At 40.0% G+C, this 24066-nt stretch overlaps 1 protein-coding gene across 1 annotated transcript; it reads right to left on the bottom strand.

The window, feature by feature from the left end:
- Nucleotides 1-38: 38 nt before the first annotated feature.
- Nucleotides 39-24007, bottom strand: LOC134673097 (uncharacterized protein CG45076-like). The gene is made up of 10 exons (XM_063531034.1): nucleotides 23750-24007; nucleotides 6118-6312; nucleotides 5610-5722; nucleotides 4045-4178; nucleotides 3681-3842; nucleotides 2365-2566; nucleotides 1927-1972; nucleotides 1390-1824; nucleotides 1045-1151; nucleotides 39-507 (listed from the first exon to the last, which is right to left on the bottom strand). Exons 1-10 carry the CDS (start codon nucleotides 23819-23821, stop codon nucleotides 375-377), a joined length of 1599 nt encoding a protein of 532 aa, XP_063387104.1. The 5' UTR covers nucleotides 23822-24007; the 3' UTR covers nucleotides 39-374.
- Between the last annotated feature and the right edge of the window lie 59 nt (nucleotides 24008-24066).

Genomic DNA, 24066 nt, shown 5'->3' on the forward strand with positions numbered 1-24066 from the left:
ATGTAGGTTTTGGTACTTATAAAATAAGCAAACATAGATAACTGTTAATGTCTTTTATTGTTAAAATTTAACAAAAATACAATTTCGAACACTTAACCTATAACATTAACTGTTTTGTAACAATATAATTTAAGAAATGTTAACGGTGGTAGTTTTACAAACACATGAAGGTAGCTAGGATTGGTGTGTTTTCAACATTACGTAATTTGATTACGGAGCAGAAAACATTTGATGTTGGGGGCTTACATTAATGCTATTATATCATTAAATCTATTTGGCAATTGAATGACATTTAGCGTAATCTTAGTAGATTGTGTAAATGCACAGAGATTCCTATGTATCCCTTCATGGTAACAATTGGTAGAAAGTTTAGGTTATTCTTCGTCCGTGACGTCAAGTTCTGCTTTTTCGTCTTCGCTGGCTTCGGCGGGCTCGTCCGCGGGCGCGGGCTCCTCCACGGCGAGGGATTCGGGCTCTTCTACAACAGGCTCATCCTCTTGGGATTCGCTAGAATACAAATAAAAAGCTGTTATATAAAAAGAAGATATAATAATTATCAATACAGCAGTACAAATGAGTGCTGTCTATTCTACACGGAACATGCACGTCATCTGCCATAATGTGAGCTAAATCGAACAACTTTACGAACTTCAATAAATAGGTTTCCTAAAGTTCACGAACAGAACACTTGCTTGCGCAAAGACCCTAGTGCGTAGCCTAAATCGGAAATGTCGGAAAATTAGCTTGTCTTCAGGCCTTAGCGCCAATAAACAGGAGGCTCCTGTGCTGCCCTCTAGAGTTCAAAAACCTATAAGCCTTTCTTTGTCCAGCAGTGCAAGTTTTTTGGCTGACATTATTACTTCTGAGAAAATCGGAATAAAGAGACTTCAGTAAAGTGATTGGTCTCCGAAAGAGCTCATAAAAGGAATATCTGTTATGGCTGAAGTAAAGACGCGTCAATAAGCGAGCGCAGTCTGACTAAAACCTGATTTCTGTCGGTGCGATATCTCAACGGTGGTATCTAAAGATAAAGTTGATACGTACGCCTCAACTTCGGGTACTTCAGCCGCGGAGCCGCTGTGTGAGAGCTCCTCCAAACGGGCGGCTGCCAGTTCGGATTCTTGTCTCGCGATCTCCGCTAATTCAGCCGCCTGAAACATGGTGACGTATGCTGTAATCGGGATTAATTAATTCATTAAATAAAAGATTGGAATGTTTTTATCTGTAGGATTGAGGAGAGTTTTGAGAAAACTGATCACTGTTAATGTGATACTATTTTAGATATGTACCGGTTTTTGTTAAATGTAGTTTATGTTTTGTTTCTTAAGTTCAGGCCATAGATAATGCTTTATGGGTATGTATAAATAAGGAATTGTCAATTGTGTTTACCTGTCTCGCGAGTTCTGCCTCTCGCTCATCCTGAGCTTGTTTCTCCAGCTCTTCAAGGCGAGCGAGTTCCTCCTGCCTCCTGGCCTCCGCTTGCCTCTCTTCTTCCAGACGGGCTTCTTCGGCCAAACGGGCTTCTTCAGCCTTCTTGGCTTCTTCTGCTAGACGCGCTTCTTCTTCTAGGCGTGCTTCTTCAGCTAACCTAGCCTCTTCGGCCTTTTTCGCCTCTTCAGCCAAACGCGCCTCTTCGGCTATTCTGGCTTCTTCGGCTAATCTGGCTTCCTCAGCCTTCTCTGCTTCTTCCGCTATACGTGCCTCTTCGGCTATTCTGGCTTCCTCCTCGGCCTTGCGAGCCTCTTCATCCGCCTTGCGCTTGGCTTCCTCGGCCTCGCGTGCTTCTTCTTCGGCCCTCCTCTTCTCTGCCGCTTCACGTTCAGCCTGAAAGAAAATTATAGGTTGTAATCGTTTTTAAGACCAACTGGTTGGAGTAGATCTAATGGCATTGAGCGTGGGAAATCACATCAGCAATAAAATAATTACCTGTGCCTTGCGTTCTGCCTCACGTTTTGCTTCCTCCTTTAAAGCTCTGAAACAAGAGATAATTTAAAATTTATATTTTTGTGTAGGTAATCGTTAAAAAAAACTGAATCTTTGTCAATCGGACTCAGTTATCATTCCGGCTAACATACATTATTTTGGGTTTTTTTCGTCGTTATTGTTCAGCGCTGTCTTTATTATTTGTACGAAAGACATAAAAGGTCTTAGGTACTTAGAGAAACCTCATTGATCCTTCACCAGGATCGTCTTAGCTTTGAAAGTTGTTCATCATCCTAGTAGCTTGAGGCCCTGTATGTGTCGAAGTCTAGTCAAAAGTCCCACTGTCGCTTACCATAAGGAGATTTACTTGTATCTATACGATTTTTGCTTGGAAACGACACATAATTTCTGTAATATGATATATAGGTCTAAAGGTCTTACTTCTCCTCAGCAGCGCGTGCTTCCTCCTGCCTCTTTCTCTTGATCTCCGCCAGGTCCGTCGCCGGCGTCAGCACAGGCTCCGCTGTAGTGGCCCGGAACCTCGCTTCCCTCTCAGCCTTGGCTGCCTTCAGCTCCTCGGAGGGGTCGTCCATCGTCTTAGGAGCCTGGAACTTGCGGCTCGGCCTCCACGGGTCCAGTGTTACTGCACCCAGGCCCTTGTTACCAACGGCTTAAGCGACTTGAAAAGACTAGCGTGTTCATCGGAGTGAAATTTCGCGGTATAGGTAATATTACAGATGAATCCTAATATTTTTCTTGATAACAATGTGTCGTTCACGATCTATCTTTCGAAGGTCCAATGTCTAAATGAATATTTATCTTCTTAGGTAGTTAGATCTATATGAGGGTTGATGTTAGGGACAACACAGCTAGTCTTTTCAAAACCAGTGGACAAACAACAAGCAGCTGCAGTTCATCGGGTTTCCTCATTCAAGCAGTTAGACCCAGAAGCTCATCGCCAAGCCTGAACATCTTTCCCTCTTCCCTGGAACCATACATGCTGTAAACTTTTGAAAGCTGCATTCGACTGCGACGCGCCTGCTTGCATCTCATGAAATGATACCTCGTCTTGAGTTCTTGGCTTATTTATAGGCTTAGTTTTTTTGGTTTATGTTATGTACAACATGATGTTTATCGTGTGTTGAATTATTAAAAAAACAAAGAGTAATCGAAACTGTTATTAAAAAGCGAAGCATTATGTAAGCCTGGATCTGTTAAGGTTTGTCATGCGGAATGATTAAAACAACTGAGAGATCGGTTATAATCATTTATTATTACTTAAAATCAGTTCTGTTAAGTAACAGGAGCTTCTCCAAAACGAAGAGTCGTTCCGTCACGAAAAATGACTAGAAAAATAGATTTAATTATAATTCGTTCGTTAAGTATTCGTTTAAAATAAAATTATCTGAATAAATGGATAAAAAATAGATGATCTAGGTCTTCTAGGTTAGTTGGAGCGTGTTATACCGAGATCAGAGTACGCGAAGGGCTCGCGCGGCGCGGGCGCGGGTTGTACCGCGTCCGCGCCGCGCGCGCGGGGGACGGGAGCGGGGTGCGCGGGGGCTACGCGCTCAGCGCCGCCGTCGGCTGTTCCTGCGCGCCCGCTGCAAGAGACACCACACACAGTGTTAGACACGGACTTTATATTCCTGTTTAGACCCACTCTCTACACAGAGCGAGCGACTGCGAACGTTTTACTTGAACTTTAATTAAGCGTAGGGTGAGCTGGCGTTAGAGTTGCGATGCAATCATAGTACCTGTGACCGCGTTGCCGGCTAGGCCGGCGGCGGCGAGCCTGTTTTTCGCATAGAACGACAGCAGATTGACGTCGTCCCTGATGCTCATCTCCTTGTAGAGAGGTTGGCGGTTGGAGAAAGCTTTATTTCCGGAGTAGTGCAGACACGCGAGGCGGCCGCGTCCTGGCGAGAACACCGCATGTTATCACGGGGGGCACACTGGAACTGACTGTTAAGGGTTACGGGAGTTGAATTCAAGAGATGTTGAAGAGGGATCACTCAGATCAGTACTTGTTAAGAGTCGGTATTGAGTTCTTGTTGTGTTGTGTAGTAACAGCTGCCTTAGATGGTTGTGCCCTAAGTTCTGGTGTACTTGGTTACTTACCTGTGAACCTCGGCGGGTACTTGTAGTAAGCGAGGTTATTGATGTGGTGGACGACGCTGCGTAGAGACAGTGGGAGACTAGCCACATAAGCGTCACTGCTGTAACGGTATGGAACAGTATCGCCATAGGAATATCTGAGGACAAGTAAAAGCAATTTAATAACAAACACCAAGATGATTACCAAACAAAAGTTGGACGGTATAATTATGTGGAAACTTATGAATTCGAAAACAACCTAAATCGAAACAAGGCACATATCATAACAGATAAACTGTAAGGTCTCTAGAGAAGGCCAAGACTTGTAATGGCTTATAATACAAGAAGATGTCAGAATAAAATACTTTATGGTTAACTTTACCTCATATATTCTCTAAGGATTTTCAATTCGATAGCCCCAAAAATATACCTGTTTAGGTGTATGCTGTGAGTTATAGAGATTTGTCGTATTTTTAATTCGTTATCACAATTTAAGAAGGCTACCAGTGCTTAATAATCTTGCTACTCGATGCTTAGACTGTATAAAAAAAATGTCGCAAGCAACGCAATTAGACTGAAAAATCTTACATGTTTACCCAATGAAAATAAACCATAAAACATTTTATTGGAGCACTACAGAGCAAAACATTTGCTGGCATTTAACCAGTCTATAATTATCCGGTGATTCGTTGCCTACGCTGCGTACGGAGATTTTGCCTACGAAATCTACACCCACGCTGAAAATATCGCAACCAAATATGAGAGAACGTATTGTTGTTACATATCTCGAATAATTATAGGTGTTTGCTAATTAGTAACTAGAAGTTTTGACGCTAGAGTACCTATGTAGCGTTCATTGCCAGTAGATCAGCGGGCGATAATGTCGTCAAAATCCAATGTCAGTGCCAGGGCAGTCGGGCATCAATGGGCTGGCTATTTATATAGCATCACATGTGGCCAAGAAAAACTTGACGACCGCATGAGCAGGTGCGAGAAGAAACTGCTCTGTCGATAGATATTTATCTAGGGTAGTTCGTCTGGGGTGCAACGAGAGACGCCTTATCACCTTGACCGCAAAATAGCTCTTATCTCTGCAATACTTATCTCTTTATTTTCAGTTTCCTTTCCAACTCCTTATTCCGAATGTAAGAAGTAAAAGGTGTAGGTACCTACTAAATTTTACCAGCTCCCAGGATTCTCAGGGTCATTTAAATGCGTTGCCAATCTTTTTTTCTGCATCCCACTGGTTGGTGGGGGAGATACTTACGTTGCGGAAACTATTGGCACTATTATTTGGCTTAGCCTCCAGAGAATGTTTGTTGTTTCGTCTATTTTCAAGTCTCGGTATAAACAAACTTGCAATATATGTGTCCTCAGTTCTTACCCGAAGGCCACATATCTCACGCTCAGCAAGTGGATGCTCGAAGCTAATGTCGACCGGTTAAATTAAAACAAATGGATGGCGGTTGACATCAGCCTTGAGTTTGCATGCTTCGCGTTCGTTTCGATGCCGAATCGTTAGGGAGTTTATATCGGCCGGGGTTGCTTTCTATTATTCTAGCCTACTTACTGAATCCACAAAAACTTACGAGTATAATGTCTCCAGGGGCGCGAGAGACTTAGCACGCGGCACCACGGACCGGGCGCGGGCCAGAAGCGACGCGGTATCGGCACGGATGCGGCGTTTTTCGTCTTCGAAATACTGGAAACGAGAGATTCAAGGGTTAGCATTTAGCTATCGACAGGTTTTCCGTAGCATCAGAATGTCGCAAAAACATGTAGACCAGTCTCTTATCTCTTAGAAGATGTTGATATTCATATTTTCTACATGCCCCTTCATTTCACTAAGTACCTAAGTACGATTATCGTCGTCAAGATATCAATATCTTAGAACGATTTTGGAATATTAGCTGATACCTTTCAGGCAATACCTGGTGATAACTTGTTTATTAGTTTGTTATGATCTCCAAATTTAAACGGAAAGATGGCTTAACAAGCCACTAAGGGTAGGTGCTATTGAAATTTAAGAATCCACCGGGTTTAACAACTCCACATTCAAAGGGAGAAGTATTGGTACTTATACTGTAAGTATGATACCTTAGTAGTCTCTGCATTGTAGAATTCATCGAGGGCGGTGACAGCGACGTGCGGGCGATAACGGTAGTTGATGCGGTCTAGTTCGCGAAGCACCACCGAGGGGCGCACGCGCACCCTGACCACGTGGTGCGGCGCCTCGGGGTAAGTGACGAGTCGAGTCACGCTGCGAGCCGTTGGACGATATATTAACTCCGCCTGGAGAGAGTTCAGGTTTAAGTAGGGGTAGTAAAAAAGCCCTGACCAATTCGGAAGTAGCTGAGGATAAACGCACTTGTATGTATACTTCTATAGTTTGTCTAGGCTGTTGTACTGTATAGGAGAGGTAGGAGACCATTGGGAAGGCGGGACGCTTGGTCATCCCGCTTGTAAATCGTCCTGTACGGATCACTTTAACAGAGCACGATTGAAAGTGACGGATATTTTGTGACGTGGATACGGCCATCCGTAATACTACGCCTGCTGATTTATAAAAGGGTGCCCGAGCTTCCCGACTGCCCAATGGTCCCCTACCTCCCCTACTTTGTCTAGGCTGGAGCCCCTAACGCTGATAGTACTCACCACCCACAATATTGACGTGTCTTCAAATTTCGGTAAAGCTTAGAGCTATATATCAGGAGAGTCACGGATCTGGGTGAAAGTTTTATTGAAATGAAGGATATTAAATTTTACAATCGAGAGAAGTGTTTTTCCTCTGCTACTCTTATCGAATGGTCAGAAATATTTGCTTAAGCGATAGAGCAAAGTACCTATTTATTCAACTAGCTCGCCGATAGCATTTATTTATTGATAGATAACATTGAAGCATTATTATCGATGTCCCATGAAAGCGCTCGTGTCGAAGAAATACGACTGTTAGTTACTTTGCACATTTGCTAGAATTGCCTTCCAGTCAAGCTGGCAAAATACGATGAAGGACAAATGTACTGTACAATATTACGTAAATTAATATCATATAGTGGTAAGGTAACATGCCAAGTTTTATAACAAGGTACCTTCCAAATAAGCTGTGTTTAAATTCATGTATCTTCTAGTCGCCCATCTAGACATCAAAACTTGCCAAGACAAACGAAATCTTGATAGGTATGTCAAAATAAAACTTCAAATCAGGGCGGCTAGTGGATATCGATAGGCAATGGCACAGATATACTTACTGTTGCAAATATCAGGACAGGGTTAAATATAATTCATAGCACTAGATCCCAGGCGATTGTAGAGGTATGTTGGAACCAGTGCCAAAATGCTTTAGAAATTGTGCATGTAAATCTAAAGTAATTTTTCATGTAACTTGGTAATTTGTTCTGAAGCGTGGTTAACTGTTGAAGCTTATTTATCACTGCATTCGTTACTTCACACATAGCTGGTGACAGATGCAAAGCATTTGTGGCAACTCATGCAAATAATTGGCGTGAATGTACAATCAAATCAAAACAGTTGAAATCATGATTGTTTCATATTGGCTTATGATATCTTACGCTTACGTTACGCTTGGTGAAACTATACATAGAATGTTCCATGATAATAGCTAGGTGTTGAAAATACTGGTAACTATTATTCAATGACGACAGAGCCGGAAAAATCTATCGTCTGCTTCAGTGTCAAATAGTCTGGACAAATCTGCAGAACATTGAGTTAGGTATTTAGCACAAAATATGACCCAGATTTTTAGAAGCGTGAAAAATGTAAACGTTGATTAGATCAATCAATCTCCAGCATGGAGTTTGTTTTTGTCGAGAGTTTAGCAACGATTAGTTTTTCCATTTTGTTTATGAAATGCCGCATCCCGAAGCGTCACGGGCTATTTTTGGGGGACCTTATTGCGTTGATCAATGGCAGTGAGTCATGGGGAAGCCTAAAATTAGATTTTGTATAGTAATGTAAATAATGGAGTAAGTATCTAGTATAACTACAATGTATTGAAACCGGAGATGATCTGCTAAGGGATGTTGATCTGTGGACTACATATGTGTGATCATCATCATTGGCCTGTACCTAACATCAATAAGATGATGGTTTAGACAGCGTCCATAAGAGTGCGGCACTTCCGCAAATGATTATTAAGTCCATATATGTGATAAAGAAGTGTAAAGTCTGCTATGCCATTGTTTGGCAACCCTATCGTAGTTTGATGTCTTTTGTAACATTAGATACCCAGAAAGAGATTGAAATAGGTCATGTGAGTCATCTCTTAAGGAATATGGCACTGCCAAATTATTCATTGCGACAAATTATTGTATGACTATGTACATTATGCTACATATTTAAGATCTATGTTTTTTTTTGCGATAGCAATAAACATAAATGAAACCTACATAAACTAAAGGTATTTATCAAGAATTAAAGTGTCTCGTTTTTATAAACTGAAAAATTTCAATTTTCTAATTGCTTCTGTGCCAAGACTCATAAAAATCAGTATTGCTTAGGATTCCACGAAGTTCAATAAATTTTATTAAAACACGATTAGAAAAGATCAGTCGCGATTGTAATTCCCATGTTCATCAGATCTTTTTCCTTTGGCTGTATAGTTGGTAATTAGCCAACCTTCGGCCTCTTGCCAGGAATGCTCAATGTTTACGTTCCCTTCAAGATCCGGCCTTTGTTATGTTCAAAAGAGAGCTCGTAAATTTTAACTAGAATGTACATAATAATATGTGAGCAGGAACCTAGTTATAAACGCTTTCGTTGCGTCATTCTCGCAACCGCTGTGTCCGATGTTTTTGCAAAGATGTCATTTAAATATTCTTGTGACTTGATTTGTTTTTAACTTTTCATGGTTTCTTACATCCCTTCGACATTTCAGTGTCCTAGATTTATCCTCCTTTATCTCCGGGGTCTAAATTTTGTTTTTAAATGTAGAAAATGGTTCTTTACCTATAGATGACAGGAAAACCTATTAGAAATATGCAGTCAAGCGTGAGTCGGACTGATTACTTAGCTTTTGATCCGACCCCCTCGGGTTTTTTAAAGGCAATTCACTCGCATTTCACATAAAAAATACGTTGTTAAAAATTGGGTAATGTACCCTTGGAACGCGAGTCCGACTCGCACTTGACCGTTTTTTTATGTTTATTTATTATATTTCCCTTGATGGTCATCGGCCGTATCAACTACATATCAACTGCCCATAGCCCACCAGCTGGCACTGCCCATGAGTAGACTCTGGTCACTGAAGATCAATGTTGGCCGAACGTTAATAATTGCAATTGACCAATATTGTAACGTTTACGGTTCAATTTGTAATGGTTATTGGTCAAAACACTGCTGAAGATCCCATCAGTCCTTAACATCAGTCCCACAGTTCAACAGAACTTCTCAGATTTAGACAGTTCACACCGTAAGCCAACAATTCTGTTCACTAACCATGAAATACCTTTTTTTAATCTTTAAACTTTTTGGGAAACACTAGAGACCTCTATATCTACGGTTTTTCAGCAATCGAATCAATCCCGTATTCATTTGGTTGACATACTATTAACTCTACATTTTCGTGACTACACGAACATTTATTTGCATCTCCTAAATACCTACGTTTTTCACCAACCATTATGTCTCACAGCGACACACGTGTACCAAAATATCTTTCATTATTATTGACGTTCTCGTTTTCTGTCTGTTTGCTTTGCTCTCCAAACAGATTCTCTTGATAAACGAGTGGCCAGACTCCACAATTACTGCCATGTGTTTCGTATAATTTGTAGTAAGTACCTACTCCCCGCCCCGGAAATTACTTTTTGAAAGAATGTTTTTTACAATGTGTTACGTTTTACTCTGTAATAGATATGAGCGCCGCGCCGGTGCGCCGCCGCCGCCGACAATGTTTTCGCGCCGCCGCCGCCGACGCTGCGCTATCGGCGTGGCATCGGCGTGACCTTGTTAGATACTACTACTTTCAGAATCAGACAATATATATTTTATCTAGTTTAGATCTTTAACGGCGCCAGTCTGAATAGCTTATAGACATTCAAAAGGTATTTTAGGTGCATATAATTCAAAAATATCGATGTTAAATTCAAACTTTTCTATTTGGTAACCGCGCTACTAGTGTTAGGGCAACGAAATGACTAATTTAGCCAGCTGGCTAGCTCCTCCGTCAATCACCGCGAATTTAACCATTGCAAGCATGGTTGAATGTCTTCAAAAGGTGTAAAAGGGGATTTATTTCAGATATTAAGTGTTTTCATGCCCAAAGGTCCGGCCGTTGGCTTCGCGCGGAAGGCATTGGACACGGAATCGGGTCTCATTTAAGCTTGGCCATTGTTCAAATTTCAAGCTTTGCTCTCTCGCAACCCAATCTTTGGCCTCGCATCGCTCGCATAGAAGTAAGCCGCTATCTGAACCTTCAAGTTTTCGATCCTGTTTGGAGCCTCGCTTTTAAAACGCTTAGTTCTTCTCCGATCTTAGCTCCACTACCAGCACGGACTTTGGCCTCGTACGAATACACCTGCGGAAAAACTCCTTTAACACTTCGGTCTTTATCGGCCTTCGGACTTGCTTACACTGGACCAAAAGTTCAATTCCAAGCTCTGCTCTCTTGCAGCTTGGACTTCGGCCTCGCACAGAAGCGCGCCGTAATCGGCGCTCCGCACATTCGGCCGTCAGCCAAGCTTATACTTGGCGTTCGATTCTAAGTTGTATGCTTTCCTGCAGCTCAGCCTCTGGCCTCGCATGGAAAGGCGTCGGAATCAGGTCTTCGGTGTTAGGTTGAGCTCGGCCTTGAGCCTCACTGTTTGACATAAATCGGTTTGTTTGTTTGGTGAAGCTTGATTTTCTTCACTTAGGCTCTTTTCAGACGAATCCCCGATATAGTCGATCCGCTACTTTTTACTTAGCACAAAAGATAAGGGCCTCGCAAAGATCTTCCGGCCAGGGTTTAGCGAAGATTAAGACCGCCTCTGATGCCGCGCGATGCCGTTTATAGTATATGAAACTTTTTTCGTACCTTTATTCAATAAATTTTGCTTAAAATTGAAAAATGCACTTATTTTCTAACTTTCTTACAGCAAAAACATGTATTTTCGGTAAAATTTTGATTAGAAATCTTTTTTTCATTAATTAAAGGTGTTTCAAGGCCACGCCGCCGATTCGCCGCCGCCGCCGACCGATTTTGACCGGCGCGCCGCCGCCGGCTAAATGCCTATCGGCGCTCATATCTACTCTGTAATTAGCCAGTTGGCTACTTGCCAAGACTATAGTAAGAACAACGTACCTAACTGTATATGTGATCTCTACGAAGTATAACTATGGAACCTAAGAACATTAACGGATTATACGAATTAGATGTGCAGGATCATAAATTTTGCTCATATTATTCCCCAAGTAGGTAAGTTAACGTTTGGCTGTTTAAGCATACCTACTGGGTTAGGCGAACCCTACACGCAAGATCCATATTGTGATCCGTCAATTATATTGACGGATTACAATATTTATTGAGGTGTAGGGTAGTGTATTGACGGATCACAATATTTCGCTGGAATTCTGGAAATGCTTGTGATCTAATCCTAGATCCTGGATCGTTATTTATCTTGCGTGTAGTGTCGCGTTTGATATTTATCGCGTCAGTAATTTTTCTCTGTCTAGAGTCCATCACGTCTGCCTCGTACAAAGAACGCTTCGTACTGACGCGATCCGTATTGATGGTGTAGGGTGTGCTGTGATCTGGCCCACGATACATAATAAATATCATGATAATTATCACAATATTTATTGACGTGTAGGGTTCGCCTTACAGTTACAGCCACCTGAAGGGGAACTTACGTTTGCATTATCAAGCAAGGCAGCATTTACTTCGCTCATTTACTGGTATCGGATTGGATAAAGCGTTTGATACACGCGCGGAAGATAAGGTAGATAGATTTTTTTTGGAATTTATGGCCTGTGGTTACGAGACCTTTAAGCCAAGTCTTTTTTACATAAGTACTTAGAGATGGTAAGATACAAACTTGTTATTTTGACATTCTACTAAGAAGCGGTAAACGAAATCTTGTAAAACATTCATCCATCTTGTCGTCTCGACTGATCCGCGTAAACATTGTAAAGATATTTTCAGTGATGAACTTGTGAAACGCGCTGTGCATGACGTCAGTTGACCACTGGAATCACTTGGCAGGATGAAAGTCCTAAATGCGCAGTTAATTTTGTAAACATGGATTGTTTGTCTTTGTAAAGCGTAGGAAACAAGAACTGCATTAATTTGCTCGATAAATTTTAGAATTTCTTCACGTACTGCTAGACAAAATATCATCATCACCTTGCCTAATACCTCGAACAGCAGCCTTCCTATATCTTGTGTCTTCAGATACATACCTGGTTTTTTTTTTGGTCTTTTTGGACTGTTACTGCACACTATGTCTTTAAACGCTGGTTTCAATTAAAATGTACAATTAGATATAGTGAAAAGTTTGCTGTACATATTTAATGAATAAATAAATAAGAAATAAGGACAGTCTACGCCCAAAACCTAGGCATCATTTTCAAAAGTTAAGTATGGAACTAGTTAAATGCCTTCCGTCGGATAGCAGTAAACTGCCCTGAATTGCCCAGAAATATCATTGATCTTAAAATACGTTACTGATTGTCTTGGTGAATATTGCATTCGTCCACATATATATTACGTCACAGTAACAGGGGGACGGGCGGGGGTCATGCCAATTTTCATCCTTGATGTCTTGTCCTATTAGGAGCGTCATTTGTTTGGCTCTATTTAGAGTATAACTCATAATACTAGAGTGATTGACTCAGACCCCTAGAGACGTGACGGTTCCATTAGTCATGGTAAGTAGCCCAATTTAGCACTTGGACGCTAGCCTACAGGTAAAATTATTAAAGTTGTTAATCATGTCTCTTTATTAAAAGCTTGGCACCTATGAGCAACATTCATCGAACTCGCGATCTATGCATCAATATAATGAGTTCACAATATGTATTTTATTTCGAAACAACTCTTCTATCATGACGTATTGTAAGTACCTACAGATGTATAGTGTACAGCATACCTAATTGTTTTCCATCGTATATTTTCTCGGAAACGTTTAAATATACAGTTTACAGCTCCATGCCCTCTGCCCATGTCGTGAAGAATACTTCTATGCCCTGTATGTAATAAATTATTTAGCTACTATTAGGTCAGACCACGAAAAGCCTGCAGCGGATTTGATATATAGCTCACGCAGTGCAAGTGCTATTTTAATGGGCTATTAAATCCGCTGCAGACTTTTTTTGGTCCGACTTTTACCTGGTTACCTGGGACGTATCGAGTAACACGCTTAAGTGACACTCATTCGTTGTAATTAATTAATTAATTAACTTGTAATTAATTAATTACAATGAATGTCACTAGTGTTTGCTCATAATACTTTAATGTCCAATAGAAATAAATTACTACCAAGAACTGTGAAGTTTACATCCCCGTTCGTGATATTGATATGACATGTGAATTAGGCCGAGGTGACGTTATATTCGAACACATCAGGAATGCGACCTTTTACTACGAGTATTATATTGTCATGTCATGTTTCATGACTACTTTGATTTATCGATAATTAAGTAGGTATCAGAGTCCGGTGCTCAATGCCTGCTACTATTTGTTTGAGCTTAAACAATGAAAGCAAGAGATAATATGGCGACTAAGGATAACTATGTAATAAGATGGACGTTTGCATGTTTTGCTAATAGACTATTCCGCACACACTGATGTGGTTTCTGGTGGCGCAAGTGTGACAACTGCCTAACGATCGATATTTATTGTATCCTCTGATAAGATCCGGCTCGAAGGGCCAAATTATGCTCACAACCAATTGGTGAAATATAACGAAGACTTGGTGACATAGTAGGTACACATGTATGGATGGAGGTATATGTTATGTGCCAGCCTGTAGATTTTCAAGGTATAATAATTTAAGTTTGCGCTCGTAGTTTGTATTGTAGTTGCGGTTTTAGGTTATTTTTTACTTTAAATTTCATTTTCAACCACGTTGGCACTTAAGCCATGAGTTAGAGTGACATGATAACTTTTTGATTTGATTTCTAAGTACATACGTGTATTTATAATATCTACTAGTGTACTTAAAAATTGTCTATTCGATCGGTTCAATCCGGTTCGAAGGATCAATTATAAAATGTATTTATAATTAAATATAAAACAGAAAACAAAAGCTTTTATCTTTTTCTCGTAATACATAATATTTATTTATTAAGTAGATACCTTCATGCCACGAAGACATAGGATATCTGTGCCTCAACAAGAATTTCGTCCATTTTAATTTTTTTATGTTAAAAGCAATATGATATATAACATACGGATTTGCGCGGTGCGTGATCAGCGACTATGTGCAGAATGATCTATATACACGAGCTATATACATGTATTTGTATATACTCACCTGTGGGAGTCGCGGTATGTACGGGACGTAAGGGTCGAGGTAGTAGGGTAGATACGAAGACGAGAGGTAGTAGGTGGATGTCAACGGACTCAAGGGCAACCACGACTGTTGACGATAAATAGGATGTAGTTAGCGATCATGGTTTCCTTAGTGTAAGGGTAGATATGTAAATGTACACCTAGAGCCGAGAAATGCGTGTAAAATACTGTCCATGGTATGTTTTGTTTTTAATTCCTGGTTACGAAGAAGGATTTTTACAATCCTTTCGGACTAAGACCTAAAAGCTATTATGGACTCGAGAAATGTAGAATACTATATCAAGTGTAGAAGTATTGGGGGCACTCTTATTGCATTGTGATCTTATTCCATCCTGGTAAAGTACAGCCATGGGATTTAATTTCTATGCTACTTTGTACCATGTCACACTGACAATAAATTTAAAGGACGATACGCGTCACATTAATTAATGCCTCCAGGTCAAAGTTGCACAGAAAACCCGATGTTATCTAAAAGTCCTACTGAGTGCTCCTTACACTATAACCCCTTGTCGCCTGTTTGTGCCATTTGTCTCTTACACTTTTTTTTTATTTGTGAAATTTTATGTTATTTCTACTCAGAATCACGAGCTCGAATACTTACAGACTTTTTGCACGTTTACGAAATTGATTAGGTACCTACATGAGAACGGCCAAATCAAATCCGGTGCCATAATTAACCTACTGCTTGACCGATGAAGACTGAATCTCTACCTATCTTCGTAAGTCCCCGCGTACAATACACAGAAACTGCATATAACTTTAGATAACGAGCCTGTAAAAGAAGTGCAAAATACAAAGTTTTTAGGCATAATTATTGACAGCCACTGTAATTGGACGGAACATGCTGCTAATGTACGATCCAAACTAAATAGTTTTATTTTTGCACTTAGACGAATTAGCCAAACTGTTTCGACCCAAGCAGCGCTACTGGCTTATAATGGCTACGTAAATTCTCTCTTACGATATGGACTTGTAGTTTGGGGAAACTGTATTGAAAAGGACGCAATATTTATAACACAGAAGCGTTGTATAAGAGCCATGTTTGCCATACACTATATGGGCTCATGTCGTGCTCATTTTATAGAAAATAGCATACTCACTTTTCCTAGCATGTACATTTTCGAAGTGTGTGTTTTTGTACACAAGTATAAATACTTGTTTGTGGAGTTCCAAACAATGGGTCCACGCGCGACAAGGACACAATATAAGTTTACTTTACATAAACCTTCTGTTAATTTGGCACTTTCCTCAAGAAACTCGTATATTATGTGTATTCGTATTTATAATAAATTACCTGACATTTTTAAGAATAATAATTTGAATATATTTAAATCACAAGTCCATGCTTGGCTAATACAGAGATGTTTTTATAGTGTTAATGAATTTTTAAATAATGATTTAATGCGATTAGATTGTGGATGACTTTATTAGTATTTTATTTTATTTCGTTTTGTTATTGCATGAGTTTTTAATAAGACTTTAAGATTGTGATTTATGATTGTATTAATACTTGACATCATTTGTTATGTAGGTACCTAACATAGGAAATATTTGTTTGTACACCTGTAAAGGTAGAGTCTTGGTGAGTCCATAAAATATTGTTACAATTAGTAATTACTGGCAACGTAATCCATTTCTCACAAACAATAAAGATTATGATATGATTATGATTACTTGAACAAGTACAAATTAAATTCGAGTTATGAACTCGTATAGACATAAATAAAGTGTCTTAAAGGGCCTCTGCAAAGGTCTGGGACCCCATGGTCCCGAGATATGGAAAAGACATATGAACGCGCGTTTGCATGTTTTGGTGATAGACTATTCCGCACACACTGATGTTGTTTCTGGCGGCGCAAGTGTGACAACTGCATAACGATTGATATGTATACGCCATTTTGATACGGGTCGACAAGGGTAATACTAAGAATAAAGGTCACAAATTTACAATTATGTTTATTTATTACGAAAACTAATAATCCTACTTAATCAACTAATATTATTCTAAGTGTTGGAGTGTACCCTCTGATAAGATCCAGCTCGCAGGACCAAATTGATGAAATATAACGAAGACTGGTGACATAGTAGCTACATGTAATGGACAATTGTAGGTATATATATGTTATGTGCCAGCCTATAGATTTTCAAGGTATAATACTCGTAATTATAGTTTGCGCTCGCAGTTTGTAGTTGCGGTTTAAGGTATTTTTAGTGTTACGTACAAAACTTTGTTTACGGAACACTTATGGGATCACTTCGGTCTTGCAAATCAGTTATTTATTTTAAGTTTTTGAACCACATTGGCTCCTAAGCCCCGTTAATAGAGTGTCATGATAACTTTTTGATTTCTAAGTAAGTACGTGTATTTATAATATCGACTAGTGTAACTTAAAAATTGTCTTATTTTTTGATTCGGTCGGTTCAATCCGGTTCGAAGGATCAATTATAAAATGTTTTCAATACATATAAAACAGAAAACAAAAGTTTTATCCTTTTGTTAATTAGATATCTTCATGTCACGAAGACAGAATAGACTTGACAAGAATTTCGCCTTTTGACTTTTTTACAAGCTTTTATTTAGTTTCACATGACCGTTGTCTGTCGGTCTGTAATCAAATCTTGCAAGTTAAATTTGATCCACTTCCCTGTTTACGATTGAGCTGAAATTTTGCATGCATGTATAAATCGGATGACAATACGATATTATGGTACCATCGAGCTGATCTGATGATGAAAGCAGGAGGTGGCCATAGGAACTCTGTGATGAAACAACGCAACCTAATTGTGTGAGGGGTTTTTAAAATTGTCTCGATGAGTATTAGTTGTCTGTCGTAAGAAAAGTACAGTCAGCGATAAAAGCTTGTACCAAAAATGAAATTTTTGCCAAAAACTTATTTATGATAATAGCAATGGTATATAACATTTGGATTTGCGCGGCGCGTGGTGCGTGATCAGCCACTATGTGCAGAATGATCTATATACATGTATTTGTATATACTCACCCGTGAAAGTCGCGGTATGTACGAGACGTAAGGGTCGTTATATATCGAGTAGGGTAGAAACGAAGACGAGAGGTAGTAGATGGATGTCAACGGACTCAAGGGCAACCAGGACTGTTGACGACAAATAAATAGGATAATAGGATAGCGATCATGGTTTCCTTAGTGCAGCGGTCGGCAACCTTTTAGCAGCCAGGGGCCACATAATAGTAGTTATAAAGTTGACGCGGGCCGCACTTTGGTAATATTTGTGACTTTAGCTGACATTGTCGTTTGTCAATATTACATACAAAATAGCTAGGGAGGGTCGCGGGCCGCCTGTTACCGACCGCTGCCTTAGTGTAAGGGTAGATATATGTACAGTACACCTAGAACCTTTTGCCTAGTGCCTTCGCTCGGAGTATTTTCCAGAGCCGAAAAATGCGTGTAAAATACTGTCCATGGTATGTTTTTTTTTTAAATTCCTGGTTAGGAATAAGGATTTTTACAATCTTTTCGGATTGGGACTAAGGCTATTGGACTCGAGAAATGTAGAATAGGAGCATTCCACGGGCTGTCCCGTACAAACGCATTTTATTTCCTGTGTTGCGACTTTTTTTTCGGCGTTTTAAGCAGGCGATTGTTTTTCGGTGCATATTTTTGACCATTTGTCATAGAAAAGGAAACTCTTATACCTGCAAATCTTCAGAAAATTCTCGTTTGTACGGGACAAACGGAAGACAATTACATGGAATGCTCCAATACTATATCCTATACCCCCAATTCGTCTTGTCATTTGCGTTACCAATCGCGCGAATGTATATTATAAATACCTACGACCATAGTTTGGGTATTATTCCTTTACAATTTTTAATTTTTCTCTATCCATATTCGTATCCCTAATTATACAAGTACTATATTAGGTATTACTTCAGTTATACCGGGTCACAGTGTTTCGTCTAGAACAAGCTAGGTGGACAAAAGTCGTTATCAAATTATCTCTAATGAGTCATTAGATATGATAAACAACATGTTGAAACCCCCAAACCCATTAATAGATTATGTCTAACTTTCTAATTTTATGAGCCATAGGGTGCAGAAGTCAGCTAATGAGGTAAGTGCAATTGCACAATTTAATCAGTTGCAATTTTGTGATGCGTTCAACGACATCTCTTACAAGTAAAACGTTATTTTATGAAAAGGTTTGGTGATAGATCTTATAACTGAAGGTAAGCACTTTATATTTTTCATAAAAACATGTTCATATCAGTTGTAATAATGCTCGTATAGAGCAATAAATATGCACTTAAAAACGTGGTGAGATTTTCTTCATTTTAGAACTTTGATAGACTAGCAAATACTTGACACCGCTTGACACCGGTCTAGATTTTTGATATTATTTACTTGCATAATTCTATTTTATGATGGTGTATATTTCATTTTGCATAAATTTGCATAACATTTTTTTTTCATTTTTTTTGCAGAACACGTTCTCTCTATTTTAAGGAAGGGGTTTTTGAAGAATGGACAAATAAGGGGAAAAACGACTAAAATTTCCACCTTTATCAGTTTATATTGGTAAAATATGAGTTACGAGATTTCAAAGAAGAGTCTGAGAGACGGTTAAAAAATATTTTAACCAGTTATTCATCAAAACTGAATACCAAGTGGAATAGTGCGTCAAGATTTAAAGAAGCAATTTGTGAAAAAGTTTAAAAGTGGTATGGATGGCCAAAATATAGAATTACGAGTGTACATAACTAGACCAAGTGCATCAACGTCGTCTGAAAATGTTAATCCTGCAGGAAGACCCAAATTAAACTTCAAAAGTTCCCCTTTTAAAACGGAAAAAACGCTGAGTTAAAGATCTGGTACAATTACGTACCTATTTTTTAACTGCTGCCGAAATCCCGATTGATTCGTGATCGGCAGCAAATAAAACACGGCAAAAATGTTAAAAAATATTAGAGAAAGTCCACATAAGCCAACGTAGTCTTGTTCTTACGACAGCAGTAGGTACTTCAATGAATTCTAGGCAGCTAAGTGTTAATGAGGCATTAGCATATTATATTGAGTCAAAATCGACAAATACAAACTTACAAGCAGACTAAAATGTGGTCAATGAAGGCTGATTATCATAAATATTCATCATATGATTATTTGCCCAATGCAAAAGGTACAAGCGTGTTATTTCCTTCAGAAGAACTTTAAAAAACTTACGCAAAACAAGGAAAACAATTATTATTCTGATATAATACACGAGTTAGAACAGATTATAAGTTATTAATAATTAACAAATTAATTATTAATAATAAGTTAAGTTTTAATTAATTTTCCATATTACATTTTTATTTTTTTGTATATTTTAAAGTAAATACTATGAAAATAATGTATCTAATGAACTGTAAAATTTTGTTTATTATTGTGTTAATAATTTATTTGCAAAAAAATATATAATTAATTTAAATATATATTTTATTTTAATTTTTTTACTTTTTTTCATGGTATTTTAAAATTTTTAGTAAATTATATTTAATTAAGCAATACTAACCATAATACTACCCAAAAACACAAAAAAATAATTTTGTCCACCTAGCTTGTTCTAGACGAAACACTGTGCGGGTGTGTAACAGGAGCAATAAATTAAACTATAGGCTGCTGCTGTGCTCCTCAAACGACCACGATTTTTTCAGCTATTTTAAAAATAACATAATTGTGTTGTTGTAGTACACTTAAAAGTTTATTTTAAGACACAATGTACATAATATTGAGAATTTTGTTATGTTTAAAGCGTCACAAGCAATGTCAATTACAATTGATATTGACATTGAAAATTATAATTAATTTGTGTATATCTTTAAAAGTTGTATCGTTTGAGGAGTACAATATATGTTTTAATTATTTGCTCGTGTTACAGGGCTCATCAGGTATAGTACTTAAGTCATAGGTAGGCATCTATAATTTGATTTCATTAAATATCAAATATAATACAGAGTTTTTGCACGATTACGAAGTTGATTAGGTATCTATTTACTTGAGAACGCTCAAATTAAATCCGGTGTCAATCTAGTGCTTTACCGAAGAAGACTGAACTCTATCTATCCTCTTAAAGCTGCTCGTAAGTCCCCGCGTACTTGAACAAGTACAAATTAAATTCGAGTTATGAACTCTTATAGAAATAAAAGAAAGTACCAAATTCAAAAGCGCAAAAATTGGCTTGGGTCTTACGAGGCTTTAAATAAGTTCTCAGCACTAAATCGGCAGCGATATCACCAATATTTTAATACTGTTTGTATACAATCTACCGGGTGTGGCCTGTAATATGAGCAATAAATTAAACTGTAGGCTGTACTCCTCATACTGACCAAACTTATGTTCAGCGACTTTTAAAAATAACTTGTGGTTTGATTTTTAATACACTTTAAAGTTTATTCTAAGACGCAATGTATTGCGAATTTTGTTTTGTTTAAGGCATGACAAGCAACGTCAACCACAATGATATGGCGTGGCGATGGCGTCCATTGAAGATAATATTTATTTGTATGAAAAATAGGGATTCTAAATAATTCATAATTTTTAAAAGTTGTTGAACAAAAGTGTCACCGCTTGAGGAGTACAATCTATGTTTTAATTATTTGCTCATGTTACAGGCCACACCCGGTATAGATGAGACAAATATTTTATTTCTGGAAATTGAATTTGAAAGATGTTTTAGCGGTTCTAAATCTAAATTACCTTTTCCAATTTGTGAAAAAAAATCCCATGAATTGATTTTTATATCATGGTTATCCCTTGAGATTACTTATAAATAAAATCATGGCTGACTGTTCACCTTGCAAATGGTTCGATGTTCTTGCCGCGTCAGAAAACAAATTACTATGAGCCCATTGTAATTTGTACTTTTGGCTACAAACATTCGCACTATCGTTTATTATCATTGTCAGATTCACTTCCTGGCAAGGGTTCATTATTTATTTACCCTTCCTAAATTAGCTTTTGTTCTGTTTTTCGCGTCTTTAATATTGCGCTGAATTCATTTTAAATGATAATTTATATAATTACTTGAAATAAAATTGGTACCTACCTAAATATACTTCATTATTCAAGTATGATATGTACATTGTACTTTAAAATAATTTAGACGAAACATTTCCCACGAATTTCCTGTCTGTTGACGATTTAATAATAGACTGTAACTAGTTAAATCCTGGAAACGACCTTCTTGGCTACTAATACAATTCTGGAATGTCAATCTTTATTCGGGGCTATTAATGAAACTTTGTTTTTACATTATTTTAATACAAATATGCTGCGTTATATCTATGTGTATCATCGGTCCTTTACATCCGGCTCGAAGGACCATATTTATGCTTGAAACATTTTATAAATAAGTGCATCGAATGTACCTAAGTATTTAAGAAATAATATGCCACAATTAGAGTTTTGGAAAATGTTATCTCACAAATAAAGAAAGACTCGGATAGAAGATATTGAAAAGAACCAGAATGTTAGTGCAGGGTCGAGTTCATCACCGGCCCTTGTCCCCAGTCCATGGGTATTGTAAAAGAAAAATAGAATATAAAAATGCAAGCTTTATTAAAAATTCAGTCTAAACCATAGAGCTTAAATAAATAAATTTTATACACTAAAAAAAATCATCAAAAAAGCTTTAAATAACGATTCACATCTACTTGCTTTTAACATTAAAGTAGAGCGATCACATTGCGTTAGCGAATACTGATTAGAGGCCAAGGGGGATTAGGGATTGGGGGGGATGGGAGCCGGGCCTAGACGCGGTAAGAGTAGTGACGGTAGGTGGTGCCGTGGGGCAGGCGGCCGCTGGTGGTGGAGGAATACGAGTATCCGCCAGGGCCTCCCAGGCTGCTGCTGCGCTCCGAGGTGTAGTTGTACCCTCCGGGCCCGCTGCCGGTGCGGCGCTCGGTCGACGTGCTGTACGAGGAACGCTGGGGCAGGCCGCTGCCGTCGGACCTCTCCGTTGTGCTCGAGTAGGAGTAGGAGTACTGCTCATCGGCGCGGCGGGGCGCCGTGTCGCGGTCCACCACCACGTAGTGCCTCGGCGTCTGCAACAACCGGGCCCTTAGCACCACCGCGCCACACCCCACCGCCCTCGCACCAGCCCGATCTATCTAGGATCCGTTATATCTCCCACCGTTAATGAATCCGCGATAACAAGTTTATCGAACACGTCTCGTCTTCCGTATCATTCCTGACAGCGACCGCCTAACTATACAGTCATGTACCGTACCGGTCATCTACCTTTTCTCCTCGGACTTTCGTCCTTCGCGAGACTACCCCCGACAACCCCCATACTAATTGAGCATACGTCTCCAGCGGACGAAGTTATGGTTAACTACAAAAGCGAAAGCGACACAAAATTTTCCACGCGTCCCGTTCAATAGGAAGCGTAGTTGGAATAGTAGACGTGTCGACGCGGCTCGTGCAGGGGTAGGCCGTGCGCGTACGCCAGGGCCACGTCCATGTGGTCGCGGGGGGTGGCCAGCGGGTCCGCCTCGTAGGCGCGCTCACGCTGGCCAACAGCGGCAAGCACGCGCTCGCGCGTCCGCTCGCGCGGCGACACGTAGGGCGCCAGCGGTCGCAGCTTGCTCTCGGGCGCCGGGGGGATGGCGGCGCGCGCCACAGGGTCCAGGATGCTCGGCCGCGTCGCCCGCGCCGCGCGCCGGCCGAACGCCGTCACCGGGTCCGGCACGAGACTCGGCCGCGGCACGAACGGCACCTTCTCCCAGTCCCCGACCGTCGGCCGCTGCAAGCGTAAGTCGCCGTTAGTCGGCCGCGCCTCCAGCCGCGGCTATATTTGGCGCGCCCGGTAGCTCCGCTTTCCGACTCCGTTTCACGATCTGACCCACTTGCGGAATATTCCCGGTTCCCTACCGCTACCGTCAACGCGAAACTCCTAACCTAGGACACTTAATGAAAGCAATCAGGAATGTTTACAAGCGGAAGTCGTCGCGAGACGTTTCGACATCTGTTATCCCTATTCCGAGGACCGAGACGAAAACTTGTTAAATGGTTGAAGATTGATTAGATAGAGTGAGAGTCGAGGGTCGAACTGGTGCGAGGGTGTCCGGCTCCCGGGAGAGAGAGTTGGAGCGAGGAGCGGTGCACTGCACGCTCAGAGGTGTGCGGTCGCGGCGGGGCCGGCCGAGCGGTGTGCCCGGCCGGCCCGGCCGCGACGGGTCGTTGTTAGGTACACGAGACTCACCGTGAGGCTGCTGTAGGTGGACGTCGGCCTGTAAGGGCGGCGGGTAGTGTAAAAGTCACTCTCGTAAACCATTGTTGCTGTTTCGGTATCGTTCGTGTGTGACTCGCGGCGGTCTGATCTCGACTGAGGCGCGCTGCCAGCTCTACGCGCGACGCCGCGCCGGATATATTTAGACCACTGTCATTGCAATTTCCACGTCACTCCCGCGCTTTTCCTCAATTTTTGTAAAACTGTATAAATATTAAGGTTGCAAGGGCCTAACAATTGGGTTAAGGCGAATTACAAATGACAGTGGAATGCATTTATAAATGCAGACG

Source organism: Cydia fagiglandana, chromosome 18, assembly GCF_963556715.1.
Source record: "Cydia fagiglandana chromosome 18, ilCydFagi1.1, whole genome shotgun sequence".
Classification (NCBI taxonomy): Eukaryota; Metazoa; Arthropoda; class Insecta; order Lepidoptera; family Tortricidae; genus Cydia; species Cydia fagiglandana.